This window comes from Balaenoptera acutorostrata, chromosome 15 (assembly GCF_949987535.1).
Source record: "Balaenoptera acutorostrata chromosome 15, mBalAcu1.1, whole genome shotgun sequence".
Lineage (NCBI taxonomy): Eukaryota > Metazoa > Chordata > Mammalia > Artiodactyla > Balaenopteridae > Balaenoptera > Balaenoptera acutorostrata.
In genome coordinates this window covers 62,028,480-62,043,730 of record NC_080078.1, presented here as the reverse complement: position 1 = coordinate 62,043,730, position 15,251 = coordinate 62,028,480, and the positions used below count along the sequence as shown (strand labels likewise).

Genomic DNA, 15,251 nt, shown 5'->3' with positions numbered 1-15,251 from the left:
CCACCTTGCAGAGTTTATGCGTCCCTGTGTCCCCGGCCCACAGCCCGAGGAGAGACGGAGCGGACACTCAAGGCACAAAAGCACGTGTGCACAATGGTACCTGAAGAAGCTTGGAGAGGTGTGGTGACTTTGCCAAGCCCATAGAGTGAATGTGGGACAAAGCCAAGGCTGTGGGTGGGCACACGACAAGGAATGAAGTAGACTCAGCTGCCTGGCAAGAGCTGGCTCTCCGGGGAGATGGGCCAGAGGACACACTGTCCAGGACGGAGCTAGGGGTAGGTTGGGAGAGACAACAAGGGAGGATCCTTCCAGAAGGGAAAGGACTTGTCTCTCCCAACAGCTTCTCTCCAACCCCAGCTCCCTTCTCAAGATAAGGGGCGCTGATCCTCAGCAAGGGGTAGGGGCTCGAAGAGGGAGAGAATGGAGAGAGGATGGGGGACTCAGTGAGAGGGTGAGGACTGCAGTCAGATAAGGGGCTCCTGATGCAAGCAGGAGGGGACTTCCTGGTAGGGACCCGGCAGGAGAGAGGTGGGGCTCAACGAGAGAGCCAGCAGTCTGTGAAGAGAATGGGGGCGCAGCCAGTAGATGAGCGTTTGTACACTGGGGTGAGGGCTCCATGAGGGGGATGGAGGCCCAGAGAAGAACGGAGGATACAGTGTGGAAATGAAGGCTCAGTGAAGTCAAGGGTCTTCAGTCAGAGGGTTGGGAGATTGAGGGGGTGATGGGACAGTCAGACGAGGAGTTTGAGGGACTGCATGAGTGGGTGGGGTCGAGGGATATGATGGGGTCCCCGCGAGGGGCCTGAGGTCTCAGAGAGAGAAGGGAATTCTTGGAAGGGGACCGGGGCTCGCAATCCTGCAGGGGTCCGAAATCTGCAGAGCCAGCCCTCAGGGCGGGCCGGCGCCCCCCCACCCCCGTGTCACCCCCGCCCCCCAACTGCGGCGCAGGCGCCAACACAACCTGCTTCTGCTCTGCTCGCGTTCCCGCTCCCGCTCGGCGGAGACTGCGGACGGAGAGGTGAGCTCAGCCCTGCCCCACGCTCGGCCCGACCCCCACCCCGCCTCCTCCCAGGATCTGGAGAGCCCCCACCCCCGCCGCGTCCCCAGCCCCGCCGTGTCCCGCCTCGGGCAGGACGGCGGCGCCCCGGCCCTGGTGTGCCTCGGGCTTTGCGAGGTAAGGTCTCAGGGAAGTAGCAGGGCCAGAGGTCTCGCCAGCCCAACGCCCGGAGACACTTCAGGGTTGGTAGGTTGGGCGGAGGCCTCAGAGGACAAGACCGCACCCACCTCTCTGCAGAAAACCCATTCCCGCCCCTCTTTGCCTCAGTTTCCCTCTAGGGGAAAGGATGCACTTAATCTCGACCGGGGAACTGGTGGTCGGCTCAGAAACAGTGTGCGGTGGGGGCGGGGTAAGCTGGCCTGATTTCTCTGGCCTCACCCCCCAAGACAGCGTCCCTTCAGGCCTGAGCGACACTGGACGCCGGAGTGCGCGGGTCTGGGGGTCTGCGAAGGAGAACCGAGCGAGGCCCCATAAAGACGAGAGATTCCACCCATCTTCGGGCCCTCGCGCCTGACACCGCTCGCCTCCTAGCCGCAGCCTCCACCCCTCGGACCCAGTAGCTCCCTCCTCTTCCCTCTCCCTTCTCACGGAGCCCCTCCCGCATCCCGCCTAAGGACAGCTCCCAATCAGCTCCTTGGCAACCCTGGTCCGGGGCTCTCAGCATCCTCTCCCACCCTCCCCCAGACCGCCGGTCCGCCTCCCGGCAACCCTAAAAGGAAGGGGAGGGGCCCGGTCGAGGGGGAGGCAGCGTCAAGGTCACCTTCCTGCTCCGATGCCAGCAGGATCGGGTGATGTATATTTGGAGGAGAGGGACAGTGAGCTGCAGGGGAGGAGGAGCTAACCCAGGCCTATGATCCCTGAGCTCCCACCCCGCCCCGTCCCCTAGGATCTTCAGTTAATGGTCGTTGCACTGATGCCCACCGCCCCGCCGGCCGGGGTGAGGAAGCTGAAATCTCCCGGGTTGGTGCCCGCTCTGGCCACACCCTCTGCAGAGCCCCACCCCTCCCCCTCCCCCATTCCCTCGAGCTCCGGCTCTTTCCCCCACCTCTCGCTCTCTTCTTTCTCTGTCTTTCGCTTTTGATCTCTGCCTTTCCCCATTGTATGTCAGTGGAGGTGGGGGGGTATTGTCTCTTACCCCTTTTCCCTTTTTTCCCCTGAGTTTCGGGTGAGGGCTGTGGAGAGCTGTGATTTATAGACAGGCTTTAACGCAGCACTTCTGCGTGCTGGTGTGGATCCATAGAATCACCTCCAGCACACACTATGGCTCTGTGTGTGTGTGTGTGTGTGTGTGTGTGTGTGTGTGTGTGTGTGTGTGGTGTGTCTGAGTGTCCGTCTCTTTGTGCTGTGTGTCTAGCTCTATGTGTCTCTATGTGGTATATGTGTGCCTGTCTGTATATGTCTGTGGTGTTTGTGTGTCTGTGTTGGTGTGTGTATGTGCATCTATCTGTGTATGTCTCTGGTGTGTGTGTGTGTTTCTCTGTGCTGTGTGTTTGTGTACTGGTGAGTCTCTCTACACAGGGATCTGAGGATCACATCTGGAAATGAGAGGGGACTAGAAATTTGTCTTATCCTTCAGTGTAAGCACATTGCTTCATTTTGTTTGAAGCTGCTCAGAGGGACTGAGGGCCATCATGGGATGGGGGGAGCCCAGTCCTTCCCCAGCAGCCCCCACCCCCTTTGCTTTTAGTCCTAAGGATGCTTGGATACACAAGTACCTTCCATTCCCTACGCCCCAGTGTCTCCATTTGTGAAAAGAAAGGTCCTTATATAGGTTTCTTTAGAAATCTAACGTTGAGCCTAAGAACACCTAAGCCTGAGGACCCCTGACTTTCACCTTCTGTGGAGTCAAGATTCCTTGGGACTTTTGGAGATTGTTGCCTTCTGAGGGGCAGCCCTGGGGAGGGATCTTTTAGGACCTTGCAGCTTGGGGAGCTCCACCTGATTGGACGAGTGTCAACAGTGACACTTTCAGCCCAGAATACCTTGAAAGGCAGGGAAATTAAAGGGAAGAGATTTGGAGAGGAGATGGGGATAAGAAGCTCTCACTCTAGACATGGGGCTCGAGAAGTTCAGGGTAAAATAATAATGAAGATATTACAGTAATAATAGTCACAGAAGCTATCATTTCTTGGCACTGGACACAATAACTGTATAAAGCAAGTATGATTATCAGCTGTGTTTTACAGATGAGGAAACTGAGGCTTAGAGAGGTGAAAGCACTTGTCTGACATCACACAGCCAGGAAGTGGTGATCCTGGATTCCAATCCAGGCAGTCAGGCTCCAGAACCCACAGTTCCAGCCACTCGGTGGCCTCCACAGTAAACATGCAAATTTATTGCCACCAACAAATTGCCAGGCTGTGGGCTCAGTACTCAGTGCCTTGGCTCATTCTCACTATACTCAGACAGGCCAGGATTCCAGAAGGACAGGCTCTGCTATGAGTGTGCGCTCTCTAAAATGGGTGGAGAGGTGAAAGTAGCACAAAGATTCAGGGGGCCTTGGAGAATCACCATGGGCAACCCTCACTGCCCCCTCCCTCTGTCCACTGCACCTGGCCTACCCCACAGGGACCCAGGATGCCAAGCTGCGAGCGTCCCTGTGGCTGCAGCCGAGGCCCCAACGTGGAAGATGGCAAGTGGTATGGGGTCCGCTCCTATCTGCACCTCTTCTACGAGGACTGTGCAGGTACCCCCCTCAGCGATGACCCTGAGGGGCCTCCTGTACTGTGCCCTCACCGACCTTGGCCCTCACTGTGCTGGAAGGTAAGGTGGGAGGAGGAGCAATTCCTGTGATTTCCTGTGGTTTCAGGGAGGAGGTGGGATCAGTGGATAGAAAGAAAAGGGACTGCGTAGCAATTAGGAGTCTTGCATGTTCAAGCAAGAGGAAACCCAACTCAAATGAGTTTCAACAATAAAGGGAAAATATTGCTCATTTTATAGAAGAGACCAGAGGTTGGGTGCCTTCAGGCAAAGTTCGCTCCAGCAGTTCAAAGCATCACACTGAGGACTCAAGATTTCCTTCAGGATCCCCATGGTGGTTACCATCCTTGCAGCCCATTAGTTTGAGGCTCTCCCCATGTGTTCTCCAGATGACTGCTCCCAAGCTGACCCTCAATCTCTCACTCCACACCTTCCAAGGGAAATCAGAATTTCATCCAGTATTTCTTTCAGAAAAGAAACAATGCTTTTCACATCCAGAAGTCCTGGCAAGTATTGCATTGGCTCTGATTGGGTCACTTGCCCAGCCCTGAACTAATTACTGTGGCCAGAGGGATGGTATATGCTGACTGGCAGGAAGAAGGGTTCACCTCACTTAAATCTTCCTGTGGCTTCCCAAAGATATACTGGGGGACTGTTGCCAGGACAGTAGAAGATGTGAGAGAAACGAACAGTCAATGTCCATACCAGCCATGGAGAGCGGTCAGTTAGGGGGCACCATGTGAGTAAAGGCATGGAGGTGGCAGTGAGCTGGGTCCCTACAATGCTCTTTCATAAATACTGTAGGAAGCCTGAGACAGAGGGTTCCTCCTCTCTGCTTTCAAAAGGCTTCACTCTAGTGGGAAGGCGAGGTGCCAACCTGCACAGTGAATGCACAACCTCAGGCCAGGTGTGCAGAGGATGGCAGGAGAGGAAATGCCCTCAGTGCCTGGGGTGATCTGGGAAGATTTCCAGGAGTAAGTATGTATTTTAAGCTTTTGAGCATCTTCTTATTGTCAAGCAGTGTGCTAGGCTCTTGGAGACACAGAATTTAAGATGATGTAGTCCCTGTCTTTGAGGAGCTCCTAGCTGTGGTTCATTTAGTCATTCTGCAAACATTCTCTCAGCTACTGCTGTGTACCAGCACTGTGCTAGGCATGGAAGACACCTTGGGAGCCCAAACAGGCAGTCTCTGATCTCATGGCTTTCCCAGCTCTCAGTCCAGTGTAGCAGGCAGACAGACATCACTTACATAGTAACCAAGGTACACGTCCAGGTGTGCACCAAAGTGAGTGCACTGAAGAGCAAATGGACACAGCGTTTGCGTGAGTGCAGAGATGGGAACTTGACCCAGTCCAGGAGCATCCTGGAAGGCTTCCCTGAGGAGGTGAGGTTTGAGATGCATGTGATCTGAGGGATGTGTAGAAGTTAACCCAACAGAGGGATAGAGGTAGAGGGTAGATGGGACAGGGGGATAAGATGGGACCAAAATGATGATTCAGGGGGACTCAAGGCTGGCAGAAGAAATCCACTGCTAGGTGGGAGCTGAAAGGGAAATTAATTCAGAGACCTCAAGATTTCAAATAGAACATGACAGTTTGTGCCCTTGTCAATTAGATCCTAGCAGGTGTGTCTATGATCCCATCTTTTAAGGTTGGACCAAGGGGTTACCTTTAAGTCCAATTGGGATCCAAGGTGATCCTTTGGCCTGGGGCCCCAGCTGACCCTGACTACCTCCCAATCTGTCTGCTTCTCTCCAGATCAGCTTATCCTCAGGTACCCTGCTTCTGCTACTGGGGTTGGCAGCCCTGACCACTGGCTATGCAGTGCCCCCCAAGTTGGAGGGCATCGGAGAGGGCGAGTTCCTGGTGTTGGATCAGCGGGCAGCCGACTACAACAAGGCCCTGGGCACCTGCCGCCTGGCAGGCACTGTGCTCTGCGGGGCAGCCGGGATCTTGCTGGCCATCTGCATGTTCTGGGCCATGACTGGCTGGCTGAGCCAGGACCCCAAGGCAGAACCCTTGGACACTGAAACCGATGGCCACATGGAGGTCTTCGGGGATGAGCTGGAGCAGCAGTTGTCCCCCATTTTCCACGATACCAGTGGCCGGTCTTGGTTCTCACCACCCGCCAGCCACTTTGGGCAATCCTCTGTGCAGACCATCCAGCCCAAGCGGGACTTTTGAGCTGCCCTCACGGCCAGAGGAAGAGCCAGGCCTGGGGTCTGGACCCTTCCTCCTCCCCACCACATCCCACCTTCCCATTGTCTCCCTAACTTCTCCCTTTCAATGGGGCCCCTTCCATCTAAGCCCCCAGAAAGCCCAACTCCAGGTCAGAAAGTCTGGAGCTCACATCTCTGTGTCCCCCTCCCAGGGGTAGGGCCCTAAGTCCTCCAAGATGCCAGCCTTCCCCGAGTCCCCCCAAAACTTCCCACCCATTCCTCCTTTCCAAAGCCATTCAAGGGCAGAAAACTCCCTCAACCTATCCCCACTCTTTCCTCTGTATGACCTTGGGCAAACCCCTTACCCTTTCAGACCATCAGTTCCTGCCTCTGCACTAATGAAGGGTTTGGACCAGATTCTAGAGTTGCATGACTTTCTTTTTCTCCCCAGGATATAAGTATTACCTTCCATAGGCAAAGGTAAGGGGAGGGGTGGTGGGGTCATTCTTATCCACTGACCCCTCCCTCTGTCAGCTGCACCAGGAGGCCTCAGGATGGATCCAAGATGCTCACTTGGACCAGGATTGTGCGAAAACATTTACTCCTTACAGTATGTTTTCTATACATCTTGACATCAGAGCCCCCAGTCCACCCCATCCTGAACTATTACTAACCCCAGTTTACAGATGAGGTGGCCGAGGGAGGCTGGCAGTCTGCAGGAACTCGGACCCACGTCTGTAGACTCCTGGAACAGATCTTGTTCCACGGTGGGAGCACGACCCCACACCTTCCTGGCTTCCAGGGGACCCCCAAGGGTGGCACAGGTTCGGCCCAGAGAGACTAGCTGATGCCTAATGGTCCCAGGTGGCTCAGAAGATACTTTGGACATGCATTTAAATGGTCTCTAAGAGCCAGGGGGCAGGAGAACTGGGATGTCTTTGCCCCTCAGAGTCCACCCGCCTAGAAACCATCACCTACAGGTCCTGACCTCACCCTGTACAAATGTGCCCTGCTGGAGGCACCAACCCCTCCATCCTGCAGGCTCCCCAGCCAGATGCATCATCTCTGTTCTCTACCACTAGGGGGAGCTCCAAGACAGCTGGAGAGAGATGCCCAAGGCTCATGCCTCTACCCTCCCCCTTTAGTCTCAAGGTGGTGGGGATGGGGGTGGGGGCAGCCCTCCTGGGAGGGTCCTCAGTCCTCCTCCACCAAGCAGGCCCTACTGCCCCTCCCCATTCTGCACCCTTCCACCGCCCCCCCCCCTTGCCTTTCAATAAACAGCTGGGATGGATACTGACTTTGCTTCTCTTCTCCCTGACCACCAGGGCCTGGGGAGGGAAGAAAGAAACTGCTATGAGCACCTACTGTGTGCTGGGCACTTAAATCCATTATTTCTCGTTTGCCCCTCACGATAATCCTTTGAGAAAGTGGATGATTATCTTCATTTTACAGATGAGATGAGAAATTTCTCAGCCTTCTTGACAAACTTCTGTCTCCATCCCTGAGAGGGATGTGAGGAGGGGGTCTAAGAGCCGGAGCTGGAGCCAAAGGTGGGATCTTTTCCAGAAAGATAAGAACAGTTAACCTTCACTAGCACTCACTGGGGGCCAGGCCTTGTTCTCAGGGCCTCACAGACATGAGTTCGTTTAACCTTCACAACCACCTAGGTGGGGACTATTATTCCCAAATCTCACTCCCAGGCTCCAGGCTTGGATTTCCACCTGAATTCACCTACATGTTGAACCTCAACTCAACTTTCCTGAACTGTTCTCCTTTCCACCCCTCCCCTTCCAGACCTGCCCCTCCTATGCTGCCCACTCCTGAGAGAGTGGCAGCTCCGGCCAAAGCCTTGAAGTCATCCTTGACTCCTCTTTCCTCACAGCCTGAATCCAAGCCACCAGCCAGTCCTGTCAATTCACCCTTGGAAACGCACCCGGTACCTCAGTGCTTCTCACCATCCTCAAGGCCAACTCCCTGGCTCTCATCTGGATTATTGCACAAGCTTCTCCCGGCTCTCCCAGCTTCTTGCTTCTGTGCACACACATGCATGCACACACACACACACCACACCACACCACACACACACACACACACACACACACACACACACACACACATACACAGAGACTCTAATCTTTACAGAGCAGTCACACAGATCCTGGATGACATAGGTTAGACAGTGTCCCCTCTTTGCTTGGAACCCTCCCATGGCTCTCACCTTTCCCAGAGTAAAAGCCAAAATCCTCCCTGTGGCCTACAAGGCCTGACGTGATTTGCTGACACCCTTCTCCCACTTTCTTCCCCTGTGGCCTCAGCTCCCACCACTCTCCCCGCTCCTGTCTCCTCTCCAGCCAGACCAGCCTCCTGGCTATTCCTTCAACATCAAGCACAGCTCCTGCCTGAAGCCTTTGCCTAGCCATTCCCTGCTGGTGTGTTCTTCCTCAGTTCAGCACTTGGTCAATCCCCCCACCTCCTTCAAGTCTTTGTGCAAATGTCACCTTCTCAGTGGAGACTTCCCTGAGCAGCCTATTTTTTTTTGGCCGTGGAATCTTCTTTCCCTGACCAGGGATTGAACTCGGGCTCTCCTCAGTGAGAGCGAGGAGTCCTAACCACTGGACCACCAGGGAATTCCTGCTGAGCAGCCTAGTTTAGAAGGTGACTATGCCCCCATTCCCTGTTCCCTGTGTACTTTGGGGTTTGTTTTTTTTTTAACTTTTTATTTTATGTTGGAGTACAGTTGATTAACAATGTTGTGTTAGTTTCAGGTGTACAACAAAGTGATTCAGTTATACATATACATGTATCTATTCTTTTTCAAATTCTTTTCCCAATTAGGTTGTTACAGAATATTGAGCAGAGTTCCGTGTGCTATACAGTAGGTCCTTGTTGGTTATCCATTTTAAATCTAGTAGTGTGTACATGTCAATCCCAAACTCCCTAACTCTCCCTCCCCCCCACCCTTCCCCTGGTAAATATAAGTTCCTTCTCTAAGTCTGTGAGTCTGCTTCTGCTTTGTAAATAAGTTCATTTGTATCAATTTTTTTTAGATTCCGCATATAAGCGATATCATATTTCTCTTGCTCTGTCTGACTTACTTCACTCAGTATGACAATCTCTAGGTCCATCCATGTTGCTGCAAATAGCATTATTTCATCCTTTTTAATGGCTGAGTAGTATTCTACTTTGGTTTTTTGCTTTCCTATAGCATTTACCACTTTTCAAATACCAGATAATTTACTTATGTGTTGTAGCATCATTTGTTACCTGTCTACCCTTGCCACAGTACGTGCTCCACAAGGGCAAGGATCTTTGCTTGCTTTGTTTACTGACATATCCCAAGTGCCTACAACAGTGCCTGCCACATAGTAGATGCTCGATAGAAATGTGTTGAATAAATCAATCCTAATTTTATAGATGAGGACAGTGAGGCTTAGAGATATTAAGCCATTTGCCCAAGATCAACAAGTAAATGCAGAGCTGGGATTCAAATGCAGACAGTCAGCTTGAGGAGGCCACAGCTTGGGCCCCTGCACTATGTTGCCCCTTGGTTTGAAGGCCCAGAGCTGGGGTCACAACATTAAGTGCCCACAAATGTATCCAGATGTTCATCGCTCTGTGGAAATACGAGCATAGTGTTAATAGATTTTTTTTTCAGAGAAGTTAGGAATCCAAAAAATTTTTTTTTAATGTATTTATTTTATTTATTTATTTTTGGCTGTGTTGGGTCTTCGTTGCTGCGCACGGGCTTTCTCTAATTGCGGTGAGCGGGGGCTACTCTTCGTTGCAGTGTGCAGGCTTCTCATTGTGGTGGCTTCTCTTGTTGCGGAGCACGGGCTCTAGGCACGCGGGCTTCAGTAGTTGCAGCACGTGGGCTCAGTAGTTGTGGCTCGCGGGCTCTAGAGCGCAGACTCAGCAGTTGTGGCGCACGGGCTTAGTTGCTCTGTGGCATGTGGCATCTTCCCGGACCAGGGCTCGAACCCATGTCCCCTGCATTGACAGGCAGATTCTCAACCACTGTGCCACCAGGGAAGCCCTAGGAATCCAAAATTTTATATGAGTTGTATCCATTTTTAAACATTAGTATCTGTTTCAAAATATGACTGAGCACTGCTCACAACAAACATTTCCGGGGACAGCTTCAACCCATGAGCTGCTGTGTGTGACCTCTGACCTAGATGTTCTGGGTTAGCTCTCACAGCTGATCAGGACCAGGGAGAGAATTTCACACTGACAAAATGGCCCAGAAATCGGAGGTAGCTCCACTCCAGAATACCTATGTCACATAAGCTTTCCTTTCCAGCTGCCACATGGGAAGCCAACCCTTGTCTGTAACCCCAGTAAATCTCAGGCCTCCACACAGCCTTGTCCCCATAGAGCATCCCATTTTGGAGAAGCAGAATCCAATAACCAAAATTAATTCCCAATAATGCCAAATGTCACTGCAATCCTTGAAGAGTGTTGAAGGAGGTTCACTCTCATGCTTTGCTAGTGGGGATGTGTACTGAGTTGAATAGTGTTTTCCAAAAGTTCATATCCACCTGGAATCTGTGAATATGACCTTATTTGGAAATAAAGTCTTTGGAGCTCTAATAAAATTAAAATGAGGCCATATTGGATTAGGATGGGCCCTAATCCAATAAACAGTGTCCTAATAAGAAGAGGGAAACTTGGATATGACACAGACAGAGGGAAGACAGCCACATGAAGATGGACGCAGAGGCTGGAGTGATGCATCTACAAGCCAAGGAACACCTAGGGTTGCTGGTTAACAGCCAGAAGCTAGAAGAGGCAAGAAAGGATTCTTTCCTAGAGGTCTCAGAGGGACCATGGCTTGCCGACCCCTTGATTTCAGGCTTCTAGCCTCCAGAACTGTGAAACAATAAATTTTTGTTGTTTCAGTTTATGGTACTTTGTACAGCAGCCCTAGGAAACTAACACAGGGTGTAAACTGGTACGACGTACAAGAGAGGCAGCTTGGCAGCATCAAAATGGGAAGTACACGTGCCCTTTGACCCCTCCCTCTTGTGCAGATAGATCTGTAGGTTCAGTTCTACATGTTGGAACACTGCAGCATTGTAACAGAAAACATTTGGAAACAACCCACATGTTTACTGATAGGGGACTAGTCAGTCAATCATGGTAGATTTACATACTGGGATACTATGTAAAAGAATGAGAAAGCGCTTTATGTACTGATCCGAACTGATCTCCAAGTTAAATTGTTCGGTGAAAAGGTGCAAGGTGCACAACACTATGACTACCTTTAAACCACTTGTGTAAAAAGAAGAATAGTTATGGACATTGCTGGTATATTCATCAAATCTCTCTTGACTTCGGTTGCCTTTGGGGAGGGCACTGGGGACTGGGTGTATGGGTGGGGGTGGGAGGGACCCTTGCACCACATGCTCTTTCACCCATTTTGAATTTTGAACGGTGTGAATGTATTACATTTTTTAAAAATAATTCATCTTAAAATTTTTTAAATAATATAATTGATTGAATACACTTAATAAATAGGGGAGAAGAGACAAATCTCCCTTTCAGAAGAATTTTAATTAATAAATACTGAAGGATTGAGAGAAAAGGAAATCTCCCTAAGCACACTACAGTAATCATTGCTGCAGTTGAAACCCACTAATGAATGCTAAAATGAACAGGTAAAACTTTAAGGTGAAACAGTAGATTTGTGTCGTTTCAAATTATCTTCCCTCCAGATATTTATTAACTTCCATGGGGGGTTTAACACATGCCCACAGCTCCTTTGATGTTCCACCCCCCAGGCCGTGAAGCTTAGTTCCCCTCCCCTTGAGTGTGAGCTGGACTTGGCAACTTGCTTTCTGAATGTGGAAAGGGAAAAAGAGTGACTTCACAGTGGAGAAATCTGGCAGGCACTACCTTAAGCAAATGATCAAGTTTAGCATCTCCAATAACAAGTTTAGTTGATTTTATGGACCCCTGAAGTGATGTGATGAGAAGCACACCTCACCTGTGTGGTGTTCTTCCTCCAAATCCTTAACCTCAGCCTAATCACGGGAAAACCCAAATTGACGGACATTCTACAAAACATGTGACAAGCACTCTTCAAAAGTGTCAAGGTCACAAAAACAAGGAAAGGCCAAGAAACTGTCACCGATTGCAAGAGAGCAAGAAGACATGGCTAAAGTGTATATAGAAACTTTCGGTACTGTCTGCCACTCTTCTTTCTATAAATCTAAAATTATTTTCTTTAAAAAGTTAAAAAAATAACACAATTGTTCTGGTCAAGACGGAGTAACAGGAATCAGGTTCACTCTTCCACCTGGAAGAACTAAGGAACGGACCAGGAAACCAATGCAGAGAGGGGCCTTACGATCACCCCAGCTGACCTCACTGAGAGAGTTTCCAGGCCGCGGCATAGATTTCCATTCTCTGTCTCGATAAGTGAAGAAACAATTAGACAGAAAATCAGTAGGGGTATGGAAGACTTGAACAACACTATCAACCACCTTGACCTGATTGACATTTGTAGGGTGCGCCACCCAACAACACCAGAATACACAAGGCTTTGGGCTTCAGGGGCTCCTGAAGACCCAAGGGGCACACGGGGGCCCAAAATAGACTCAGAGCCCACAGCTGCCTCAAGGGTGCCTTCTAGTGTTCCTGCAAGGTGATGGCAGCTCAGTTTGACAGCTTCCCTCTACCTGCGGGAAGCTGTTTCCACCAGCCTGCATGCCCTCTCCTCTCTGAGGTGAGGAGACCTGGGAGAGGGAGGGAGGCTGATGGGCAGGGTCCACCTCTTTTTATCCCAGAGCCTGAGCGCCCAATGCATCACCACCCAGAGGCTGCCCCTCCCTCCTGAGGGCTTGCCTCCCCTCCCCCATCCCCGCTGCAGGTGGGCAGGTGTCTAGGTTATTTCTCAAGCCCAGATTCAAGGGAGCTCCTCCACCTCACACCCTACTGGATCAAAGAAGGGGTGACCTGGGGACACAGCCTGCCTCTGGCGGCGCTGTGCCAGGGCAGGGAGCTGAGATGCCCCAGGGTGAGAGAGAGAAACAAAGGGATAGTCATATCCATGGGGAGGTGTTAGCGGAGGTGGGATGAGAGACAGCCCTCCGTGGGGCATCCAGAAGGCAGGCGTTCAGCAGCAGTCATGCCCCAAACTCTTCATCCCAAATCGAGAGCGGGCTGTGAGTGAGGCAGTCTGCTGGGGTTCAGGTTTCTGTGTGAGCCTGAGCCTTTCTTAACCTCTAGGTTTCTTTGTCTCTAAAATAGGGACAAGGATACCAATCCCTTGAGATTGTTTGAAGACTTAAGGAGCTTACAGTCGTGCCTGGCACCTAGAAGTGCCCAATAAATGCTAGCTGTTGTCGGGGAAGAGGGCAAATCTGAGGTTTAGAGTCAGCTGGCAATGCGCAGGTTCTAATTAGGGATGACTCAGACGTGGTCCTGTCCTCCAGGGACTCATAATCTGGAGGACAGGACAGTCTTTGTAGGCAGACAATGGCGGTATAATAGAGCTAGTGCTGTAACTGAAGGACGAGGAATGTATCACAGGACAGACGCAGGGAGATTCAAAGAACAGCACACACCGCACTTGCCTGTGCCAGGCTCTGTACTCACCACTTCAAATTAACTAACTCTTTTGGTCCTCAGACCTCTCTAAGGTGGTTGCCACTACCTCCAGTTCCCAGAAAAGGAAACCAGGCACAGAGAGTTGAAGCATCCTGCCCAAGGTCGCACAGGTGAGATTTGAACCCCAACAGCCCAGCTCCAGAATGCCCCATAACACTGACATCCATAGCTGCAGAAGTGACCCAATCCCCACAGACTCTACCAGCTAACCAACCTGGTAAGGGATGGGTTTGTACTCATAACCCCTCACAGGTCCACAGACGCGGGCAAGCATGTGTGTGTCTACCCAGATAAACACCAATTCCTGCTGTGACGGGTAATCAGAAAATCCTCTGAAAACCACCCAGGAATGGTGTGCATTATTGGAAAAAATAATCAGCCCAAATGGCCTCACAGACACATGTGTCCATATGTACACTGGTGGGCCCATACACAAGCCTTTGAATAAACATGTTGCATGAGTGGGTACACACCAATATACACTCATGTGCACTCCCAACAGGCTGTAAGTTATTACGATGGCATCCTGTAGATACACTGACACACTCAGTGTGTATATGCACTTATTCTACTATTGATTTTTTTTTAGCTGCCATGTCTATTGAGCATCTACTATGTGTAAGTAAGTAAAGATAAGGCTCAGAGAAGTGACGTGTCTTGCCCAAGGTCACACAGCTACTAAATAGCTGGGATTCAAACACTGGTCCTGTGATACTAGGAAGTGGAGTTTCTTGCCACTGCTGTGCAGATGTGTTCATGAGTGAACAGATGTGCTGTGGTGGGATTCCTACATGGACACCCCCTGTGACCTTGGACACATCACGTTCTGTTCCAGGGCACACCGTCACACGTCTGTTCACAGGTGTGCTCCATGGGTGTGTGTGGTGATGGGCCCAGTGACTCTGGTCCTGCTCCAAGTCTCAGCCTGGGTTGATGTCAACCGAGGGCTGTGAGCTTCCAGTCTCAGCTTTGCCAAGCCCCAGAGCACATGATTCAAAGCCAAACCCTGGGCATCAGGCCATCAGGAGCCTGATGATGGAAGAACTTATAGGGTTTCATAAGCATCTGGCCTGGGACGTGTGGTCAGGGCAGGGAGAAGGAGGGAGGAAAACAGAATGTCCACTGGGTGTGCACCCAGGCAGGGTCCAGGACCGGGTTTGGCAGAAGAGCTGCCAGGACTTGGCATTTAATGGGCACTTCGTGGATGCAGGCTGTGGGAGGGAGGGAGGAAGGGGTGAGGGAGGGAGCAGCTCGGCCCCATCCTGGAGGCCCCGAGTGAGTGAGTGAGTGAAGGAAAGGGTAATAAGTTAATGATGGAAAGAGGAAGGGAATGAATTTATCGTCTCCACAATTCTTGAGCGCCTCCCCTGGGCTGGGCTTGGGCTGGGCACTGGGATGCTCGGTGAACAGGGCGGACACAGTCCTGCCTTGCAAGGCTGAGCGCTCCCGTGAGGCCAGTCAGGCCAGGGGACTGGGAGGACCCTTGACCCTCAGAGTGGCTCAGCCAGTGTGAGCAGTCCTCAGAGTGCTGGGGGAGCAAGAGGGTGCAAGAGAGTTTGTGTGTGTGTGCGCATATGCACCAGCTCCTGGAAGCCTGGTGTCTGCCGATTCGTGTGTCCCGTGAGCACAAGTTCAGCCTCCTCCTTCTTCCCCTCCCAGGCCTGCCCCTGTCCTGCCTACATCGAAGCTGCTCCTTCCAATCAGCCTGCACCCTGGACCCCAGGGC

The 15,251-nt window shown here is 51.6% G+C and overlaps 1 protein-coding gene across 3 annotated transcripts; it reads left to right on the top strand.

The window, feature by feature from the left end:
* Nucleotides 1–954: 954 nt before the first annotated feature.
* NRSN2 (neurensin 2) lies at nucleotides 955–7,925 on the top strand. Of its 3 annotated transcripts, none has more exons than XM_007193336.2 (3): nucleotides 955–1,017; nucleotides 3,625–3,819; nucleotides 5,514–7,925. In XM_007193336.2, the coding sequence occupies exons 2-3, from the start codon at nucleotides 3,634–3,636 to the stop codon at nucleotides 5,937–5,939; spliced, it is 612 nt and encodes a 203-aa protein (XP_007193398.1). In that variant the 5' UTR covers nucleotides 955–1,017; nucleotides 3,625–3,633; the 3' UTR covers nucleotides 5,940–7,925. The 3 variants fall into 3 exon arrangements, with proteins under 3 accessions (XP_007193398.1, XP_057384330.1, XP_057384331.1); XM_057528347.1 differs by lacking the exon at nucleotides 955–1,017 and adding an exon at nucleotides 1,490–1,993; XM_057528348.1 differs by lacking the exon at nucleotides 955–1,017 and adding an exon at nucleotides 1,490–2,016.
* The last annotated feature ends 7,326 nt before the right edge of the window (nucleotides 7,926–15,251 follow it).

Coding starts and splice junctions, on each gene's coding strand:
- NRSN2 (XM_057528347.1), top strand. CDS start 1,955: ATGGTCGTTGCACTGATGCCCACCGCCCCGCCGGCCGGG. Junction 1,994..3,624: donor CCACCGCCCCGCCGGCCGGG/GTGAGGAAGCTG, acceptor CCTACCCCACAG/GGACCCAGGATGCCAAGCTG. Junction 3,820..5,513: donor GGCCCTCACTGTGCTGGAAG/GTAAGGTGGGAG, acceptor GCTTCTCTCCAG/ATCAGCTTATCCTCAGGTAC.